The following is a 20,647-nucleotide window of genomic DNA, read 5'->3' on the forward strand; positions in this document are numbered from 1 at the left end:
ACCAACCATAAAATGAGACCTACGAATTCAAATAAACTTTAATCTATAATAGAAAAATAAAGATAGGGGAAAAAGTTTTGTTTGTAATTAGGATAGTACAATGGATAAGTACATGTGTATGAAAAGCAGTTTACATGTCAGCTAGTTACACTAATACATTATCATCAACACTACATCATCCGGCAACCAATCCCGCACATGCAATACCTACCATCCTCTGAAGAAAGAGAGAAAACCAAAATTAGTAGCTTGCCCAGTCAGAACATATTATCAATTTAAAAAAAACAAGGGAACTTTCAGAGATAAAGGATTCCAATATTAGTAAAAGTACCAAGGCCACTGTGGAAATACACAATTCATGAAAGTACCTATTAGTAATATAGAGTTTTACAATACATGTACATGATTAAATAAAACTTAATATAAATCCAAATCAAATCTAGGACTAAAAGCAAGACATTTTGTGCATCGATGCCAGAATATAAAAAGACAATATTTAAAATACCAATATTTTTACTTAAAGTTTTTAGGTTAAAGGAGAAAAAAAAATCAATTAAAACATTTGACACATGTCGTTGAAATACTTTGTAGTGTTAGGTATATTTTCTGCTTGTCTTCTCAATGATAATAATGAGCAGAGTGGTTGATCTGGCACTAAATGATCCCAAACATTCTCTGGCCAATCAGAATCCAGCATACATTACATACATACTCGTAATACAAGTATAATACATAAAATTGCCACAAAAAAAAAAAAATGCTGTATACAGTGTGTCTATTCTATATACAAATCAATCAATAACTAGTATTAGCCATTTTTCTACCATTTTGTATATATATAATCGCATATTTATAATGAATCATCTACATAATAATTATTATATAAATATAATTGTTTTAAAACAAATTGTCACTAATGGATACTTGAGAGAAGTTTGCTTTATGTCAGATGGAAAAAGGGTTGTTTTTGTATTAGCAGAATACAAAAGTCAGAAAATTTGAAATTTAACAGAAGACTTATTTCAAAAATATTTCTGTACAGAAATTCACCTTATACAGGTTTAGGATTTTGCTTTTTTTTAAATCTTAAGAGGCCTCCATTTTGTGTTAAAGTCATGTGACTATCACATGGTTGTCCTGCAGTGTGTATGTACATCTGTAAGGTTTGGGCAATGTACTTCTGTTTTCTAACTGACACTGGCAGAGGTTTAAATTTAATCCTTTTGGAATTGAATAAGATATCTAACATTATCTGTTAGAAATGATTAATTAATCACTTTAATAACACCTATCTTTTAAAATGAAAATCAAAATTTCAAAAATGTATTTGTTCATAATCATTTTGACAATATGTCATTGCAGTTGAGATTTATATCAAATCAGCCAATGAAAGTAGTTTTGATGCTAAAATTCTTACATTTCTAAAACTGTCAGCCAAGAAAAAAATCAATAATCATGCATTAAAAGTTTGAATAGATGATTGAAAATATGGTATAATTGTGAGAATAAAAAATGTCACCGATATATAAAGATGATAGCCAGGTACCACAGTGTAAATTGGACTAAAGGAGGTAATTTCTAAGGTCCGAGGTAAAGAGATATGTTTTAAGACTATACCCACAATAGCTAGACTAGGTGAGCTCAGCTTACCTTTGGGTTTTCCTGTATTGGAAAATTTAGCAGTGAATGAATTTTTTTCAAGCATAGAATAAAGGCTTAAAAGATCTTTTCTTTTTATTAAAAAATAAAGTCTGAAGGCTAACATCATAGCCCCAACTCCCGCAAATTTATAAAATAAAGGGAACATAACTCCCCGGAAAATCAACAAAATGAAACATAAATTGCAAGTGTAAAGCTACCCTTAGTACTGATTATGCACATAACGTTTCATTGAAAAAAAATGGCGTGAGAGTATGGGGTTTAGCTCTGGACAATCTTCCCTGTACAGACAGGATGCTGCATGGGCAGCCTCATCCCAGGAAAAGGATGCCTTTAAAAGTGATCAGAATTCTAAGAACTGATCTAATTGATGATTGTGACCAGTTTGAAAGCAACAATAGCAGTAAGGAAGGAAGTATCTGTTCACTATATCATTGTAAGATTGTATGTTCACCTCTTGTTGCACACAATGATGTGCCTGAGTGAGTGAAATAAATCTTGAAATCAAAGCTAATGCATCATTTCTCTGTAACTGTATGTGGAGTGGGAGAGACTGGGTAGTAAACATACCTGCGGCTGCCTCTTCCTTGTAGAACCGGTGATAGAAAAGCTGCAGTGAAAAATCACGTGACAGTGATGCGACATTCTCCACCTGTAGGAACTCCAGCGCCTCTAGAGGGAGCTGCATGAGATAGTTGTCGACCAGGAGGATGGCACACTCGATACTTGGAGGAGGCTCCACAGGGGCATTCTTAGCCTCCTTCCCACTGGCTGGGGTAACCACCTGAGTACTACAGGGGAGAAATTACAATAACCCATACAATCCTATTTTCTTGTTTAACAGATAAACATCTGCAGTAATGTATAGTTATATTATTGTTTCTTAATATCAAAAATTTCCTTTAATGACAAATTGTTACTATGCAATAATTTCAATTATTTATTAACAATTATATATTTTCTTGTTTAAACATGAACTTAAATTGTTGCTAAATTGTAAAATATTTCCAAAAGAGGAATCATTATTATACAATTATAGTTTCAATATTTCCTCCTTTTAACAGCCTGATGGACTAATTCTGCAGTTTATGTTACAGTTACTAATCATGCATACTGGTAATACTAAATTTATCATTCCTGTTATGAAAATTACCCAAATGACAATTTGCTATACAATACAGGCTGAAGGAGAGTAAATACACAAGAAGTAATATTATTTTCCCTTTGGTACACTCATAGTTTTTGGTTCCAGGCCTTTGTAGTAGGACTTAATAATAGAACAAGATTTGGTTTTTTGGTTTTGTTTTTTGTTAACATCCTTTGGTTTTTTGGTTTTGTTTTTTGTTAACATCCTATTAACAGCAAGGGTCATTTAAGGACGTGCCAGGTTTTGGAGGTGGAGGAAAGCCGGAGTACCTGGAGAAAAACCACCGGCCTAAGGTCAGGACCTGGCAACTGCCCCACGTAGGTTTCGAACTCGCAACCCAGTGGTGGAGGGCTAGTGATAAAGTGTCGGGACACCTTAACCACTCGGCCAACGCGGCCCCTAATATAATAGAACAAGAGGTATCACATCTAACTTCACAAATCAAACATGATCAGTCACATAGGTCTGGTGTCTGGAGAGTTTCTATAAAATCTGATAAATGTCAGTCTAGTATCCTTACTTCAGCATGCCCTGTAGGAACGTTGTAATGGGTTGAAGGTAGGACTCCATGTCCTTAATAAGCTGGTCAAACTCCTCCAGCAGCATGGCCTCCTCCTCAGCATCCTCATCTAAGTGCAAGGTCTAAAACATTTAAGTGAAGCTATAGTTCTACATGGTGAGAGATATAAATTATACAATTTCATATTAACAGATAAACAGGTCATCTCTTTTTTTTAACTTCTAAATGAAGTGAGAATGATATAGTATATATAAAGCATCATCAATTTTCCCAATATCCTGTTTACACCCTATTGATACAATGGTGTCATTTACCACCAAACTTAAAGCTATGACACTCAGGTAAACAAATATAGAGACTTCGGTTTGTCTCGGTCAGGGGACAATATTTTTGATAGTGAAAAGCTACCTTTGGCTAAAGGACCTTGACCTCTTTGACCTGGTGACCTTGACATTTCATCAGCTGAATCCTTGTTTAATTCTAACAAACTTTGCTTCATCATAAATGTTATAACAAAATTGTCCTCAGTGACAATACAAAATTTGACCTTGACCTTTGACTTTGTGACCTTGACTTTTTACTCAGTTGACTTGTTTAATTCCAGCCAACTGTACTTTATAATGTCATAACAAAATCTTGAACGTTGAAAAGACACAAAATTTGAGCTTGACCTTTGGACCTAGTAACCTTGACCTTTGGCCATGAATTTTGACCTCATGTATTTTTCTGAAGTGAACATTCTGAAAAAATTCCATGTTAATGCATCGACAAAGAGACCAACAGATTAGGCCCTAGCCCACTCCTATCGCAAAGAACTTTATATTTTTATGATACTTTGTTGTAGATATGAACCAGATTCCAAATGTGATGTGACAGGACAGACATGGGACCAACATTACATTGTAATTGTAGGACCCCCCCCCCCCCCCCCCCCCCCGCCCCCATGAAACAGCAGGAGTACACAAAAAAACAAAAACAAAAAAAAGTTATCTCCTGTTTTCTATAATTGAGAAAAAAAAAAAATCAATGTTTATCAAATAAGATAAATTCAGGGTGCATATTTTACATACCTGAGTCTTCTGTTTGAGGCTCTCATCGAGATTCTCCAACATCTTCTGTCTCATCATAGCCTGAGCCCGGGCGTATTCCTGCTTTAGGAGCAGTGCCTGAATGGCTTGGCGATGGTCAGCAAACTTTGTCATCAGTGATTCCAGCATTTCAGGGTTCACCTGGGTACCAAATACCTTAGCCCGACTGGCCGCTGTTACAGGGAAAAGTAGACTGAATGAGTGGTCAAACTTTATATAAAGAGCACACGTTGTCTAAAGGTGGTACAAGATAGTGTACATGATAAAAGGACACTAATATGTTACTCAGTAATCCTGCTGAATTAAAAAGATGACAAAAATATAAACAGAACAGGCAAGAATACAGACCCCATTGGTAAGTTTGTCTAAAATAGTTAATAATGAAAATATATAGACCCAAAGCTTACTGTACTTATCCTCAAATAAGCCCCCTCCTCCAGGCCTAGCATATAAGTTTAATTTTGAAATTTGGGGAGGGCTTATTTGTGAATGAAATATGATGAAAGGGCTTATTTGTGGCCAGGGACGTATTTTGCGGACACAAACTAACAGTAATTCTTTTAGATGTATAATGAAAATAAACAGATCTCAAACTTTAAAATAATTATTGTTGTATTCTGAAAATGAATAATTTTGAAAGCTGTATTTTAATTTCTGTTTTAGTTATTTTTCTAGAGATACCTATATAAGTTGTCTATAATCTATGTGTATTTTGGTATAGCATACCTCTACTGCATATTTTTATGCTAAATGCTTTAATTTGATAATTATATTATGTATTAAATCATCATTTTAATTTAAAACAATTTCTGATCAGGATGAAAAATTTGACATTCTCTTAAAACATATCTGCATAGACAGTAATGTATACGGGTGTTACAGGTAGGAAACTCAAACAGTTGTGGCTCCATGCCTCCATTCCATACTGTATACTGTATATATATACTCTAAACAGCTGTATACTATATACTCTATACAGCTGTATATTGTATATATACTCTATACAGCTGTATACTGTATATATACTCTATACAGCTGTATACTGTATATATACTCTATACAGCTGTATACTATATACTCTATACAGCTGTATATTGTATATATACTCTATACAGCTGTATACTGTATATATACTCTATACAGCTGTATACTGTATATACTCTATACAGCTGTATACTGTATATACATGTACTCTATACCGCTGTATACTGTATATATACTCTATACAGCTGTATACTGTATATACTCTATACAGCTGTATATACCCTAACTATATACACACAAGCTATGGGTAATTCTGACCTGGTGCAGCTGTAGTCTTTGGATTCTTGCCCCCTCCCGCCACAGGAGCATTCTTAGGCTTGTCAAGAATTGCGCCATACAGGAAGTTTCTGAAAAAAAATGAATTTGGTGTTTTGTCTCAATATAAATTTTTAATTAATTTTGTAAGACCTCTGACTATTCTCAGAAACTTAATTTTTCATTAAATCTAGTATGACCTTGGATATCTTTTCCAGAAATTTACAATGTTTCCTTATACAGGTCATTGTTTTAATTTATCCATTGGCAATGTTTAGTATGGATTTTAATGGCAATTTTCTGGTTTTCAAAGACTGGGACAAAGCTAAAGCCAAGTTATATTGGAGACAAAAAACTCATTATATAATACTGAAATCTTATACTTCAATTGTTTATAGCAAAATGCAAGTGCAGTAATTCATAATTGGACAAAAGAGTTATATCCAGCATCATGACCGCTAAAGTCTGATAACATGTATTGTATCCTACATACTTGTCTGGGGAATGCTGGAGAATGATGAAGTTAAAGTTGGCTGGGAACTCCTTTAGTAGGTCCATATGGTTAGGCATCACCTCTAGTCTCTTCCAGGCCTGCAATCACAGAGAATGAGATGTTAGTGCTTTTAAGAAACATTCAGTGAGATTTCCTCCATTTAGAATGATATTATTTGAAAAGCTGTTTATCATTTATGGCTATTCCTGTGAACCAGTAAATATATATATACAGTCATGGGATAACTCTAGGAATAAAGAAATTCTATACATGGTGGGTGCTGTAGGAAACAGCCTATTATTTAGTACTGTTTGAACTAGGTCACTTCTATGGGTGGTCCCTGCTTCACAAATCTGGAGTCCTCCCTGTTGGGAAAATGTTTAACTGGAATAGCCCTTAACACAAATAGCAGTTGAAAACAGTTTGAAAACATTTGTTTCCTTTGACAAGCAAAGAGTGTAAAATATACAATGATGTAAGGTAACACTGATGATTATGTGAGAATGGGACCCGCAGTCACACAGATACTGATAATCAGTGCCTTCCTGTTGGTACAAACTATTGATATTGTCATAATGCCTTTGTATCAAGTCTATGGCTGTTGTATCATTAATTTGTTTAGTATAATAATCAGAATAAGATATTTCCCTCTGATAAGAAATGTATAGCTACAATTATGTAACCTTTTTGTATTTGTTATACCCTGAACAATACGTACATTTATCCTGCAACTGCCACCGCATTGTCGGAATACACCCACCGTATATATTTTTGCTGTATACGGCAGTGACGGAAAACAGCTGTATTTTGGAATCTTAGCACGTGCGTCAGTTCGACTGACCTACTTCAAAGTGAAACTACGTTTGAAAGGCGAACATATTTCTGTCATTTTTGACACCGTTTCACTTCAAAATGATTATTTTTAATGATTATATGACTGTTGCAGGATAAATAGAATACATGGTCAGTGTCTTAAAATATAAGCTGTATTTTTGGCTCGGGACAGAAAGACAAAAGTGGCTCGCCAAGGCTCGCCACTTTTGTCTTTCTTTACCCTCGCCAAAATACAGCTTATATTTTAAGACACTGACCATGTATTCTCTATATATAAATATTATTTGAACTCCAGTCATAAGGCCTCTATATATCGAGATCATTATCCTCGTCTACCAGGTAAAAACAATAATTGTGATGTCACTGTGTGTGTTAATAAAAATCAATTTTGGCTGAAAAATTGAAAGACTTTTTCATCCTTAGACCTTTGTACTAAATTGTGATTGTGTTGAATGTGATAGTAACAGTTATATATTTCTATTACACATATCATGTAGTGCATGAATTCGTCAACATGTCATGTGGTCTGCACTAAAATTTGACAATGCCAAGCATACTGGGAACATGTCCCCTACCAGAGTTTTGACCATTGTGCCACTCTTTCACCAATCAGTATGACTTAACATTTGACAAACCAATATTTCTGACCACTTACCTGCCAGTTCTGTTCTAGGGATGTCTGGACAGTGGCCATTAGACCGCCACTGGACATATTAGTTCTGATGTCATTTTCCAAGATGTTGGATCGCTGGTGGAGAAGAGCAGCCAGGCGAGAGGTCATGGGGTCAACCTGGGCCTTATTTAGAAGTGTTTCAAGTTTTATAGACGTGCAGCAACTCTGTGGAGAACAAAGAGGTTTAGACATCGTAATACATATACAGTAGAGTTTGTTATACCACCATGATTACACATGTTCAATCATTGAAATTTTGGCACTATGAAGGAGTGGAGATATGAATAAAGATCTTACAATAGGGGAATTTAAGAATGAAATGTAAAGTGGACTTATGAAAATATGATAAAAGTGGGAAATAAAGAGAGAGGTGATACTGATAGGTCAAAGTTTTGAATACTGTATAGAGATAGCAAAGTTCCATCTACTGACAGCAGTACCTAGTCCTGGGAATATTAATATGGAAAAACTGCTTCTGGAGAATTTTGTTGGGAACTAACTTCTTATAAGTCCAGGAACAGAGAGATGACCCGAACATTGTTTTTGGAAAATTTTGTTTAATAAAACTTACCTGGTATAATGCCAGGAATATAGAACATGCCTGGGGATCATATTGTCCACAACATTCTACAAGTTCCAGGGATATTGTGGCAGCCAAATCCTGAATATGAGTAAAAAATCCATCATCAGTAATGACTTAAAGAGGTCAAAGGTCCATCAATAATGTCTTAAAGAGGTCAAAGGTCATGATTATCTGTTTATCATAGACTGTGATTAAATGGAGACCTACAGACTTTTCCTGTGATATATATTTTGCATAATGCTGATGTGCAATGCCGTCACTGAACTGTTATAATTACAAGGAAATTAAGCAAATATTAACTAAATTGTTTTGTAATAGCAATTGTCATTTCATATCTTAAGTTCTGGAAAAAGAGTATGTTTCTTGAAACAAGTTTTTAGATTTTAAGACATCTCTAATCTAACTCCCAATGAAAATGTACAGCATTCCAATATAGATTCCCGAAACAAAACATTCTCAAAATATATTTCAAAATTTCTAAAGTCAATAACATTTAGGATGCAGGCTACTTACTGTATAGTGTTTGTTTAATGCCAAATTGAGGGCCTGGACCAAGCACTCTGTGGCTTGTAGCAGGTAGTGTCGACTCACATCCTCGGCAGCCTGTCAATATAATCATAACAATGCTCAAAATTACAATGTATTATACAATATTCAATATCAAAATGTATAATTATCATACAATACTCAAAATTACAATGTATTATATTAATACTTAAAATTACAATGTATTATAATGATACTTAAAATTAGAATGTATTACCTTATGATACCCAAAATGATATTAATTTGAGAAATGAAAAATCATACAATACTCAAAATTACACTGGCTTCGTATTCATATGACAATACTCAAAATTACGATAATATTATTACATATGCATAATCATACAATACTCGAATTTACTAGTATTATTCTACGATCAATAATAATCAAAATTATACTGTGTAATCATACAGTAATACTCAAAATTACAATGTTTTATCATGTAACACTACTCAAAATTACATCATAGTTTTTTTATTGAAAGAAATATAAATTTCACATTGACTTTCACACTATCCCTATTACATCCACTGATCAATGTCATTCTAATACAATAATTAAGTTTTTCCTTTTAATATATTTCACTGTTTCTGTGACAAAAAATGTCCTTTGTGTGTCATATTTTGCTGGTTATGATATTAATTAATTATCAATTATTGAGAACTGTTTTACCTTGATCTCCTTCATTTGTACAGAGTAGCGTACAAACAACTTGGATGTCTCGTCCAGCTCTGGTTTCTCCTCTTCATCCTCCTCTCCTTCTCCAGATGAACTTTCCAACTTGGAAATTTCCTGCAAGGAAATGCATCAGTAGTAAATGATCTTAGCGAAAAGTCTGTAATTACTTAACATGAGCAATAAATATCAAATTAAAGTTAGTAAAAATTGAAACAAATAAAATAAACTAAACAACAGTAATTGTTATTCTTCTTACACAACAGAAAATTACCAGATAAGTCAGAAGAATCATCTAGGTGGGATTTTTTCTAAACCTACCTCCTCGTATACCGACCACTGTGTGGCAGAGTTAGGGCAGGAAAACACAGAGAATGCCTTCAGACTTTGGCCTATTCCACACAGCGCCTACAAATAAAAAGATTTTCATTACGATTAAAATCTTATGGTAGTATTCAGATGGTGTCAGAATCTCTACATCCCAGCTACGTAGGTCTTATCCGTAACTAAAGTCTAAACGGTAAAGGTCGGAGACATCTTTAACATGCATATTCAGTAGCCCTTCATCTCATTTACATTATTAAAACTTCTTAATACTGTGAAGGTCGTAATTCATTTTGGTTCAAATTTTCATTATTATACTATGAGTTTGAAGCTAATAAATATGTATCTTGGTAGTAATTATGAAAAAGAACATAATTTTCTTTATTGTTAAATTGTTTGTTAGTCAATTTCCCTTAAAACAATTGAGAAACAAGTTATATCAACTTATATTTATTACTCTTGGATTGCTCGGATGGAAACACATGAGGGGTCTTACTGTGGGAGGAAAGTACCCCCAGAAAACCTGTGTGGTTCGACAAATGACCCCAATACCTTTCACATCTGATCAGGGAATCAAACCCTGGTTGCCTTGTAAGTGAAAGGCGTTACCACTGCCAAATCGAATACCTCTCTTACCTTAGCTCTAAGCATTGGGATGCCTGCTGCAACATTGTGAGCATCCACAAACTTGAGCATGGCATCTTCTATAACTGTTCTGTAAAAGGAATACAAATCAAATACAAATTAATACCTGTACCATGATTATCAGATTCTGATAAAATCATTCTGTAACAGCAACTTAAGACATTGGGTTAGTTTTACACATCAAATTAATAGAGTACAGGCAATAGTCAAAGAATATAAAATCCCATGCCTTTATATAAGATACATCATTTTGATTACGATGCACATTTTTAAAGAAAATTCACATTTATAAAATTAAAACTAGAATTTTTAGAAGATGTCTGTATCGAAAACATACTTGGTAGTATCAACCCACTCCTTCTCCATGTGGGTGAATGTGGGTGTCTCTCTAATGAAATCCTCCACCATCTGTCAACACAAACAACACAACATTAAAAGACAGTCAGGACTTAATTTAAGACACAATTAACAATCTCCAATGGAAGGCACCATATTTCTGTCTGAACTACCAAGCTGAATTCACCGATAAAAACATCCTCGTAGCTCGGAATCCGCAAAAGGTCCACCACTTAAAGAGAGAAATATCCAAACAAAGGAAAACTCATGATTTAGCCAGAAATGTAAGCAAATGGATTTCTGTAAATTGACATATACTCAGTTGTCCTAAAGATTTGAACTCTGGTTCCGAAATGCTTTATGGGAATGAAATTGACATTTTAAATATTCCTGCAATAATCCAGGCAAAATTTGGTACTGTAACCTATCCTAATATAAACCACTCTCTAATGTTGAAATACAAAGCCAAACAACATGAGTGTCTTTATTGTTACACCAAAAGAGAAAACATAACTCAATTGAGATGGGCTGTTTTACAAAAGTAGAAAGTCCAGAAAATCCAGGCTGGGAACAGATATGTCTGATTAATGAGAATCCACTGTGAGTAGAAAATTTATTATTGGATTGCTGATATTTCCACCCCTCATACATACATTCTGCAACACATCTAAGATGACTTGGTTACCTTGACAACCGCACCCTTGCGGAAATCCTCCAGCTGGGTCTCTCGTGCCTCCTTGGCATGCTCCTGGAAGATCTCCAGCATCACCATCCCACAATGCACCTTGATATCGGCCAACTCTCTCTGAATCGGCAGACTCAAGCTCCGCAACTAAAAAGATTTTAATAAAAACATAAATAAGGCATTTGAAACTATTATACCGGTAACCTTATCAAGAACAGTACATGTAGTTCCTTTTGGAGATTTTTCATACTGTGCTGTTGGACAGAATTTTTTTATCCTTGCTAACATTATGATATATTATGATATAAGTTTGATTTGTTTGCCAGTATAGGAGCTACTTCCTTCAGAGAGGTCAGAGGTGGATGCTCTTGTTGTAATATGATATATGGGTATTATGACAGTATATGGTTTACTATATAATTGTAACAACCTACCTCCTGTAGAGAGGAGAGAGTCTGAACGTCTCTGTACACCTCCTCTGCTATAGCCACAGCTTCCTTCAGTACACCCATAGACTGTAAGCATGAATGATTATATCATCATTTCTCAGTTTCAAATAATTGCAAAAATGTCTTGTCGATTTAGTCAGGTAATAAATACTAAATTTTAAAAGTTTTTGAAAACTTAGAACACAGGAAGTAATATTATGAGATTTTATTTCAATGCTGAATGACTCTTCGCTTTAAAAATTCCCTGTCTAATGATTAAAGTAGAGGAGACATTTTTTTATGTTTCTAAAGGTGGAATAAATGAAGAAACTATCTAATTAAGTGACCTTGACCTTTGACTTTGTGACCTGAAAAATAACACAATGTTCTTTGGGAAAAGTTGACAAATCCCAAATCATTAAGGAAATGTATAGGACATATAGTACATGTATTCCCTCTAAACGTTTATGTTAGGGGATAAAACGTAGACTATCTAAAGTCAATACCTGAAGGTAATAAGTATGCAGGACTGCTTTCTCTGAATGGACAGATTTCTTGGCCATTTTGAGTAGGACATCAGCATGATCCTTCATGATTGGCAGGACTTCTCGTTTGTAGCCTAGTTTTACCAGCTTGTCACAGGCACTCTCATATTTCTATGCAAAAACAAATAGCTAAAGTAACAAAAACAGGTTATATTTGTATTACCTAGGATACAGAGTAATAGCTTGGAATATCTCCCCTTGCCTTCGGAACAATTCATAACCCGTAGGATACAGAGTAATAGCTTGGATTATCTCCCCTCGTGTGTGGTGCTATTGTTAGCCCTTAGGATAAAGAATATGGCTTGGATTATCTCCCCTCGTGTTTGGTGCTATTGTTAACCCCTAGGATACAGAGTAATAGCTTGGATTATCTCCCCTCGTGTGTGGTGCTATTGTTAACCCCCTAGGATACAGAGTAATAGCTTGGATTATCTCCCCTCGTGTGTGGTACTATTGCTAACCCCTAGGATACAGAGTAATAGCTTGGATTATCTCCCCTCGTGTGTGGTACTTTTGTTAACCCCTAGGATACAGAGTAAAAGCTTGGATTATCTCCTCTCTTGTTTGGTAGTATTGTTAATCCCTAGGATACAGAGTAATAGCTTGGATTGTCTCCCCTTATTTGTGGTGCTATTGTTAACCCCTAGGATACAGAGTAATAGCTTGGATTATCTCCCCTCGTGTGTGGTACTTTTGTTAACCCCTAGGATACAGAGTAATAGCTTGGATTATCTCCCCTCATGTTTGGTAGTATTGATAACCCCTAGGATACAGAGTAATAGCTTGGATCATCTCCCCTTATATGTAGGAGTATACAATGGGATTTGATAGTATCATTAGGAATGTTTTAAAATCAGATTTTATGTGCTAAAGTATCTCTATACCATGAAAATTAAATAAAGAGAAGTAAACTTTTTTACCTCACATATAGCCAAAAGTTTCCTCAATACTTTTGGCTCATTAATATCTAAATCTTCTTCAAAGATCAGCTTGCTCTGAACAAATGCCAATCTGTTAAAACAAATATATTATACACCATAAAGTCATAATAGTGGGTGTATGTTGAGTTATTTTCTTTACTACATGCTCAAATTAATGATTTATACACAAATATGTTGTTCCAAAGAATGTCTCATGGGAAATCAATGTTTATTGTTTGCTAAATAAGTTGCAAAAATAAAGTAATCTTATCATGATTTTAATTGATCTTGGAATATCACATATATGATGATTTCTTTCAATTGTGATGGATTTCATAGCTCTATACCCCTCTTCTGCCAAAATTTAAATTAACAAAATATGTTTTGTTGACAGTTAGTTAAGGAACTTCTTACCTTGCTTCCATTTTAGAGATGATGAATTGGGTAACACTGACTCTGTTAGGGCGTTCATCAGCAATTCTCAAGAACTCATTAAGGGCGTGAACTAGAATACCACGGGCCTGAAAACGACAGCATTCACAATAAACTGCTGAAAATCAGCAAAAGACAATGTAATTTCCTCAGTTATAATAGAATCTCACTGTCTTAAACACTGACATAGTAACCATATGAAATGCAAAGCATGTTAGTAAGTTACTTACAATTCTCTTTGAATTCCTGTTTTCATAATCCTTCAATGTAGCATCTACCATCAGCATGGTCGTCTCGTACCAGAACATCTCATCCCCTTGGAAAACATTCTGTAAAATATGGATATTTCATCAACAGCGGGTTGCAGAGGTAAAACACTAAGAAAGTAAAGAAACTAGCCCAGTAGGATAAAACAGGACCACAGACAGAAATACCATATCTATCCGTAAATAAAACCCCTGCTCAGAAATAAGCCCCCTCCTATTTTTACTAAACTTTTAAACTAGGGGAGGGGGGCTGATTGGAGGATACACATACACTGATCCATGTCATTGTGACAGATATCTCCAAAGATAATGGTTAACAGATTTTGTGGGAAGCTTGATGTTTCAAATTTCTCCGAACATTTTGAGTTAATCCACCAATATTGGACAGACAGTGCATGTCTAACCATCTCCTAGCTGTTTATTTGAAAAATTAATATGTGTTCATGTCCTGTCATTGACAGACAAACGGTAGAATGCCAAATATATGTCAATGAATATCACATATCTGAACTTTGAACTCTGGCTATGTCCCCCTATCATTGGTGTACCAATTGCTTATCTGAACATCTGTACAACCCAAACAAAACTATGTGTCCTAACAGAGTGGTTCAGATATGTGACATTATTCTGTAGGTACAGTTAACCCGACTTTACTGATCGTTGAATTTAATGACATCCTGTAACATCCAACCCTATCCAGCAGAATGATGGCATGCTCTACAGTTCTTGCCAACACTGACTTTACAGACACACTGTCCTGTGAGACTGCACAGGAACTCAATCCATAAGTGTCGGTAAAGTCAGGTTTCACTGCATGAACCCTTTATTACATTGTCAAACAATTATTAGTTCTTCCAGATCAAGGCAATATAAAAACTATCTTCATATAAGTAAGACATACAGTACACATAATAACCCCTAGAATAATCTCATCCATATCTGACCTGTGCCTCACGGCAGAAGTTAAAGGCCTGTCCATACTGGGCTTCAGCGAGAGCTAATCTTCCAAACAGGAACAGGATCCGAGCCTCAAGCTGATGGTCATCAAACGCCTACAGAGGAAGGACATTTGTCAGTGTTATATATCATGTCTTTGTTTAAGAATGCTCAGGAAATTACAACCCTCAGCACTGAATATCATCATGTTATCATTTTCTACAATGGATATGATCTTCAACTTCTACAAGAATCATCAACTCCAATTAATGCATTTTGAAATATGTTGATTCTATACAATCATAAAGCTCCTATATATAGAAATTATCTGAAATAACTGAGGTGTCATTGATTTGATAATCTGTACTAGATTTATAGACAGACTTACCACTGCAGCTTTGTGGGCCTCGTCCAGGTACTGTCGGGCTGCTTGGTAACCACACTGCAAGAAATATCAAACATCAATAATTCCTTACAATACAATTCTTAGCAATTTTATTAAGACATACAAAATTTATTATTTTTTTCTTCATTAATACATCAATAAATATTGATACAGATGGAGTTGATGAAGGCTTTGGGTTCTGTCCCCTGGCCGAGACATATCAAGAGTCTATAAGAATGGTACTTGCTACTCCTGCTAAGTGCTCAGCATTTTTGGGAGTGGGACGCCTGGTTCGCTTGTTGTCAGTGTAAAGTGACAGAGTGGTGTGTCCTGCTGGGTGTCTTCGGCAGTATACTTTAGTGAGGTAGAACTAGCTATGAAGTTGTCATCAGTTCTAAACTATCACAAGGAGATGAACAGGAACATACCTCAGCCTCCCAAAAAAACACACTCATCACACATATGCATCTCACAAACAGGACAGGCCGTCCTTAGATGCCATAACTGTTGATAGGATGTTAAACAATACAAAATCACACTGACCTGTGTAATGAGGAGATCTGCCATATCTGCCCACGGGTCCCGGAATGTAATGGCACTCAGCACCTTGCCCAGGTGAGATGTGATTGGCTGATCCTCACTCTGTGATAAACAGTATAATGGACCATAGCTGAATCTGTTACTTTTAGTTAAGTTTTATCTACTGTTAAAAATTGACAACAATTGAAAGAGTCTAAAGTTGATTTCAGAAGATTTTCTTTTGAATCAGTTAAACATGTTATAAAGATACAGCAAAAAAAGCTCGCTTGAAGATAAATAATGGTGTAATGTCCATTGTTTGTGAGCAGACAACTAAGTATAATACTAGGTATGAGTGAACAGTATGTACCACCAATTACCTTGTGATACCCAGTCTCTAACACACAAACCTTAGTATCAATGGAGGACTGTCCGGGATGAGAGGTGACAGACTTCCTTGTTTGACTTTGTGTACTCTCTGCGGCCAGATTCGCTAGCGATTCCTTCACTCGCATCTCTTCCTTCGCCACCTGAATCTGTCTTTCCTTCCACACCCTGATCTCATCACGAGACCTGAGAATATAAAATCATATCTATAACTCTCTATCCATTGATCTCATCACATGACTTCAGAGTAAATCATATGTTACATATTAGGTACATTAAAATCTAAAACAGGTTTACTACATGAACATGAGGTGAAAGATTTCATAAAAATCATAATTGTCAGTGATACCCTGACGGACAGAAAACCTGATACTATACTCACAGAGATTGGTCTTCCTCACTGATAATTAGAGGTCCAGCCAGTCGCTCATGGAAGTTGATACCATTCTTAAGGTTTAACTCCAAACAAACCTCTGCAGCCCTGGAACAAGTTTAAAATATGATTTAGTGCACATATAATTTTATACTTTGTATTCATTAAAAGTTATGTATGCACTTTCAATGTTCTAATTTATTAATTATTTATTTTCAAAATAAAATCATTTAACTTATAGGAAAATCTCTTAACTTATAAACTTCCATGGTGAAAGCTTTTATTCAATTTAAGGAAAAAATCTTAGTTATTTGGAACCTTCCTTAAATTCTGTAATACGACTTTCCTATGGAAAATGTTCAGTTAAGGGATTTCCTTAAGATCAGGAATTTTGATAAAACTGGGGCCTGGATGACAAATAACAACTTGTCACAATAGGGACCTTCTACTTTAACACCTTCAACCCAACCAGCTTAGTAAAGATACATTTTCAACATATGAATCAATTAATCTAATAGCCATCAACAGCAATGATAAAAACAATATCATAATGGCACATTGAAAATTATTACCAGGTATGCTTTTGAAGTAATATACACTCAAGTTACCTTGCTGTCTTAATAACTAGGATGTATTGAGGAAGTTACCTTGAGTGAATAAGGATGTTGAGTGCATTACTCTTGAGAAGGTTACGTGACAGAATATCCTCCAAGGCAAACACTGGTAGAGTGAGGTGGTTGTAGCCGACATCCCTCAGCATTCGGATCAGTATATCCAGATAATGCATAGTCAACATCTAAAACACAATTCAAAATATATTTTCTTTATTTTCATTTTAAACTTACTTCATTCATAAATTAAAGAAAACTGCTGGTGCAGCCAGCAAATAGTCATATTCAGCAAAAGTGTTGTTAAAATGTGTCTTTCCCACAAAAAGAAACTGCGATTTGAAGAAAAACAAAAACAAAATAATGCACAAAATATTTTTTTTTCATTATGGACAACTATCTTTAATCAAATGTAATCTAATTAAACATTTATTTAAAATCAATCTTCAGTATGTAATTTCCTATAAATCACCACAATTTCTATTTGCATTTCTGAATTATGATTAAATATATGTGCATAATAATAAAAAATATAACCAGGTAAAATTTATTTTAAATATCAAATCCAGAAATGTAGTCTTGTGGACTTACCGGCTTAACAATAGTGCTGGAGTTGATACCATTGACCTTCATCTGCTCACTGCTGAAAGCTTCTACCACCTTCAAAACACAAGTCCGAACATTTACAACTCTGGAATTGTCACTTCATTAATTTAAGGATATTAAATCTGAATATTATCAATCAACCATTAAACAAAAAAGGGCTTGAAACAAATCTCTATTTTATTGATAATTGTCTTATTTATATCTTGATCCTATATTATAAAATTTCTGTCTGATTTTCTGTCAATAAATAAATTTATGTGGTTCCGGTTTCATCAATATTCCTTAATTTAAGCAATTTCTTAACTTAAATTTCCATATTAGTAAAGCATTCCATTATTTGAAGATTTAAAAAAAAAAATTCAATGCTTCCCTAGTATGTAAACTTTTATGTGAAGTATTTTCCTAAAATTAAGGACCAGTCATAAAATTGGGGTATGATTTTACCTCATCGGGAGCATCATACATGGCCCACTCCTCTGTATTGCCAGGCAGGGCATCGATGGGGCCCTTACGTTTGGGTTTCTCCTTCACAGGAGCGGCTGGGGCATCTTTTTCCTTCTTCTTGTTTTTAACTGATGCAGCATCTGACTTAGCATCAGTGGCTCCAGCAGCTGCAGCCTTAGCCATCTCTTTAATGATTGGTCCAGTAACGGGAACCGATACCTATTAGAGGATATACAACACGAGGTATAATAGGTATACAGGAGGACAGAATACAAGCTAGGTAGGAACGGGCAACGAAACCTATTAGAGGATATACAACTCGAGGTATTATAGGTATACAGGAGCACAGAATACAAGCTAGGTAGGAACGGGCAACGAAACCTATTAGAGGATATACAACTCGAGGTATTACAGGTATACAGGAGCACAGAATACAAGCTAGGTAGGAACGGGCAACGAAACCTATTAGAGGATATACAACTCGAGGTATAATAGGTATACAGGAGCACAGAATACAAGCTAGGTAGGAACGGGCAACGAAACCTATTAGAGGATATACAACTCGAGGTATTACAGGTATACAGGAGCACAGAATACAAGCTAGGTAGGAACGGGCAACGAAACCTATTAGAGGATATACAACTCGAGGTATTATAGGTATACAGGAGGACAGAATACAAGCTAGGTAGGAACGGGCAACGAAACCTATTAGAGGATATACAACTCGAGGTATTATAGGTATACAGGAGCACAGAATACAAGCTAGGTAGGAACGGGCAACGAAACCTATTAGAGGATATACAACTCGAGGTATTATAGGTATACAGGAGCACAGAATACAAGCTAGGTAGGAACGGGCAACGAAACCTATTAGAGGATATACAACTCGAGGTATTATAGGTATACAGGAGGACAGAATACAAGCTAGGTAGGAACGGGCAACGAAACCTATTAGAGGATATACAACTCGAGGTATTATAGGTATACAGGAGGACAGAATACAAGCTAGGTAGGAACGGGCAACGAAAACCTATTAGAGGATATACAACTCGAGGTATTATAGGTATACAGGAGGACAGAATACAAGCTAGGTAGGAACGGGCAACGAAACCTATTAGAGGATATACAACTCGAGGTATTATAGGTATACAGGAGCACAGAATACAAGCTAGGTAGGAACGGGCAACGAAACCTATTAGAGGATATACAACTCGAGGTATTATAGGTATACAGGAGCACAGAATACAAGCTAGGTAGGAACGGGCAACGAAACCTATTAGAGGATATACAACTCGAGGTATTATAGGTATACAGGAGCACAGAATACAAGCTAGGTAGGAACGGGCAACGAAACCTATTAGAGGATATACAACTCGAGGTATTATAGGTATACAGGAGGCACAGAATACAAGCTAGGTAGGAACAGGGCAACGAAACCTATTAGAGGATATACAACTCGAGGTATTATAGGTATACAGGAGGACAGAATACAAGCTAGGTAGGAACAGGCAACGAAACCTATTAGAGGATATACAACTCGAGGTATTATAGGTATACAGGAGGACAGAATACAAGCTAGGTAGGAACGGGCAACGAAACCTATTAGAGGATATACAACTCGAGGTATTATAGGTATACAGGAGGACAGAATACAAGCTAGGTAGGAACGGGCAACGAAACCTATTAGAGGATATACAACTCGAGGTATTATAGGTATACAGGAGGCACAGAATACAAGCTAGGTAGGAACGGGCAACGAAACCTATTAGAGGATATACAACTCGAGGTATTACAGGTATACAGGAGCACAGAATACAAGCTAGGTAGGAACGGGCAACGAAACCTATTAGAGGATATACAACTCGAGGTATAATAGGTATACAGGAGCACAGAATACAAGCTAGGTAGGAACGGGCAACGAAACCTATTAGAGGATATACAACTCGAGGTATTACAGGTATACAGGAGCACAGAATACAAGCTAGGTAGGAACGGGCAACGAAACCTATTAGAGGATATACAACTCGAGGTATTATAGGTATACAGGAGGACAGAATACAAGCTAGGTAGGAACACTTTCCTAACTGACCATCTATAATCATGATACAATGACAAATGAAACTGATGTTAGAAGCTTTCAGTCTTTTACAAGACTTTGTATGAAAATTCCACTTTTTGGCATGCTAGAGGCCTCTACATGCTAAGCAGCAAACCGCAATTTAAATATTTTTGGATCCCATAATTAACCCAGATCTCTTATTAATCAACACAGTATCACCTAGTATTAATT

The 20,647-nt window shown here is 35.5% G+C and overlaps 1 protein-coding gene across 10 annotated transcripts in view; it reads right to left on the reverse strand.

The window, feature by feature from the left end:
• LOC117339536 (cilia- and flagella-associated protein 46-like) overlaps positions 1 to 20,647 on the reverse strand; it is a 74,953-nt gene that overhangs the window by 8,275 nt on the left and 46,031 nt on the right. For 5 of the 10 annotated variants that reach the window (XM_033901205.1, XM_033901202.1, XM_033901206.1 and 2 more), the window contains 26 exons: positions 18,358 to 18,576; positions 17,899 to 17,967; positions 17,347 to 17,495; positions 16,709 to 16,807; positions 16,350 to 16,512; positions 15,964 to 16,062; positions 15,424 to 15,477; positions 15,044 to 15,151; positions 14,064 to 14,162; positions 13,816 to 13,922; positions 13,402 to 13,492; positions 12,443 to 12,592; positions 11,943 to 12,023; positions 11,509 to 11,655; positions 10,825 to 10,895; positions 10,479 to 10,557; positions 9,840 to 9,926; positions 9,516 to 9,635; positions 8,810 to 8,899; positions 8,285 to 8,374; positions 7,696 to 7,878; positions 6,207 to 6,304; positions 5,717 to 5,805; positions 4,397 to 4,587; positions 3,327 to 3,448; positions 2,230 to 2,450 (listed from right to left, as the gene is read on the reverse strand). In XM_033901205.1, coding sequence (XP_033757096.1) covers positions 2,230 to 2,450; positions 3,327 to 3,448; positions 4,397 to 4,587; positions 5,717 to 5,805; positions 6,207 to 6,304; positions 7,696 to 7,878; positions 8,285 to 8,374; positions 8,810 to 8,899; positions 9,516 to 9,635; positions 9,840 to 9,926; positions 10,479 to 10,557; positions 10,825 to 10,895; positions 11,509 to 11,655; positions 11,943 to 12,023; positions 12,443 to 12,592; positions 13,402 to 13,492; positions 13,816 to 13,922; positions 14,064 to 14,162; positions 15,044 to 15,151; positions 15,424 to 15,477; positions 15,964 to 16,062; positions 16,350 to 16,512; positions 16,709 to 16,807; positions 17,347 to 17,495; positions 17,899 to 17,967; positions 18,358 to 18,576 — 3,076 coding nt within the window. Of the gene's footprint in view, positions 1 to 211; positions 218 to 1,650; positions 1,663 to 2,229; positions 2,451 to 3,326; positions 3,449 to 4,396; positions 4,588 to 5,716; positions 5,806 to 6,206; positions 6,305 to 7,695; positions 7,879 to 8,284; positions 8,375 to 8,809; positions 8,900 to 9,515; positions 9,636 to 9,839; positions 9,927 to 10,478; positions 10,558 to 10,824; positions 10,896 to 11,508; positions 11,656 to 11,942; positions 12,024 to 12,442; positions 12,593 to 13,401; positions 13,493 to 13,815; positions 13,923 to 14,063; positions 14,163 to 15,043; positions 15,152 to 15,423; positions 15,478 to 15,963; positions 16,063 to 16,349; positions 16,513 to 16,708; positions 16,808 to 17,346; positions 17,496 to 17,898; positions 17,968 to 18,357; positions 18,577 to 20,647 lie in introns of all 10 variants that reach the window. The other 5 variants (XM_033901198.1, XM_033901197.1, XM_033901203.1 and 2 more) reach the window with 3 other exon arrangements.

The sequence above is a fragment of the Pecten maximus genome, chromosome 12, assembly GCF_902652985.1.
Source record: "Pecten maximus chromosome 12, xPecMax1.1, whole genome shotgun sequence".
NCBI lineage: Eukaryota > Metazoa > Mollusca > Bivalvia > Pectinida > Pectinidae > Pecten > Pecten maximus.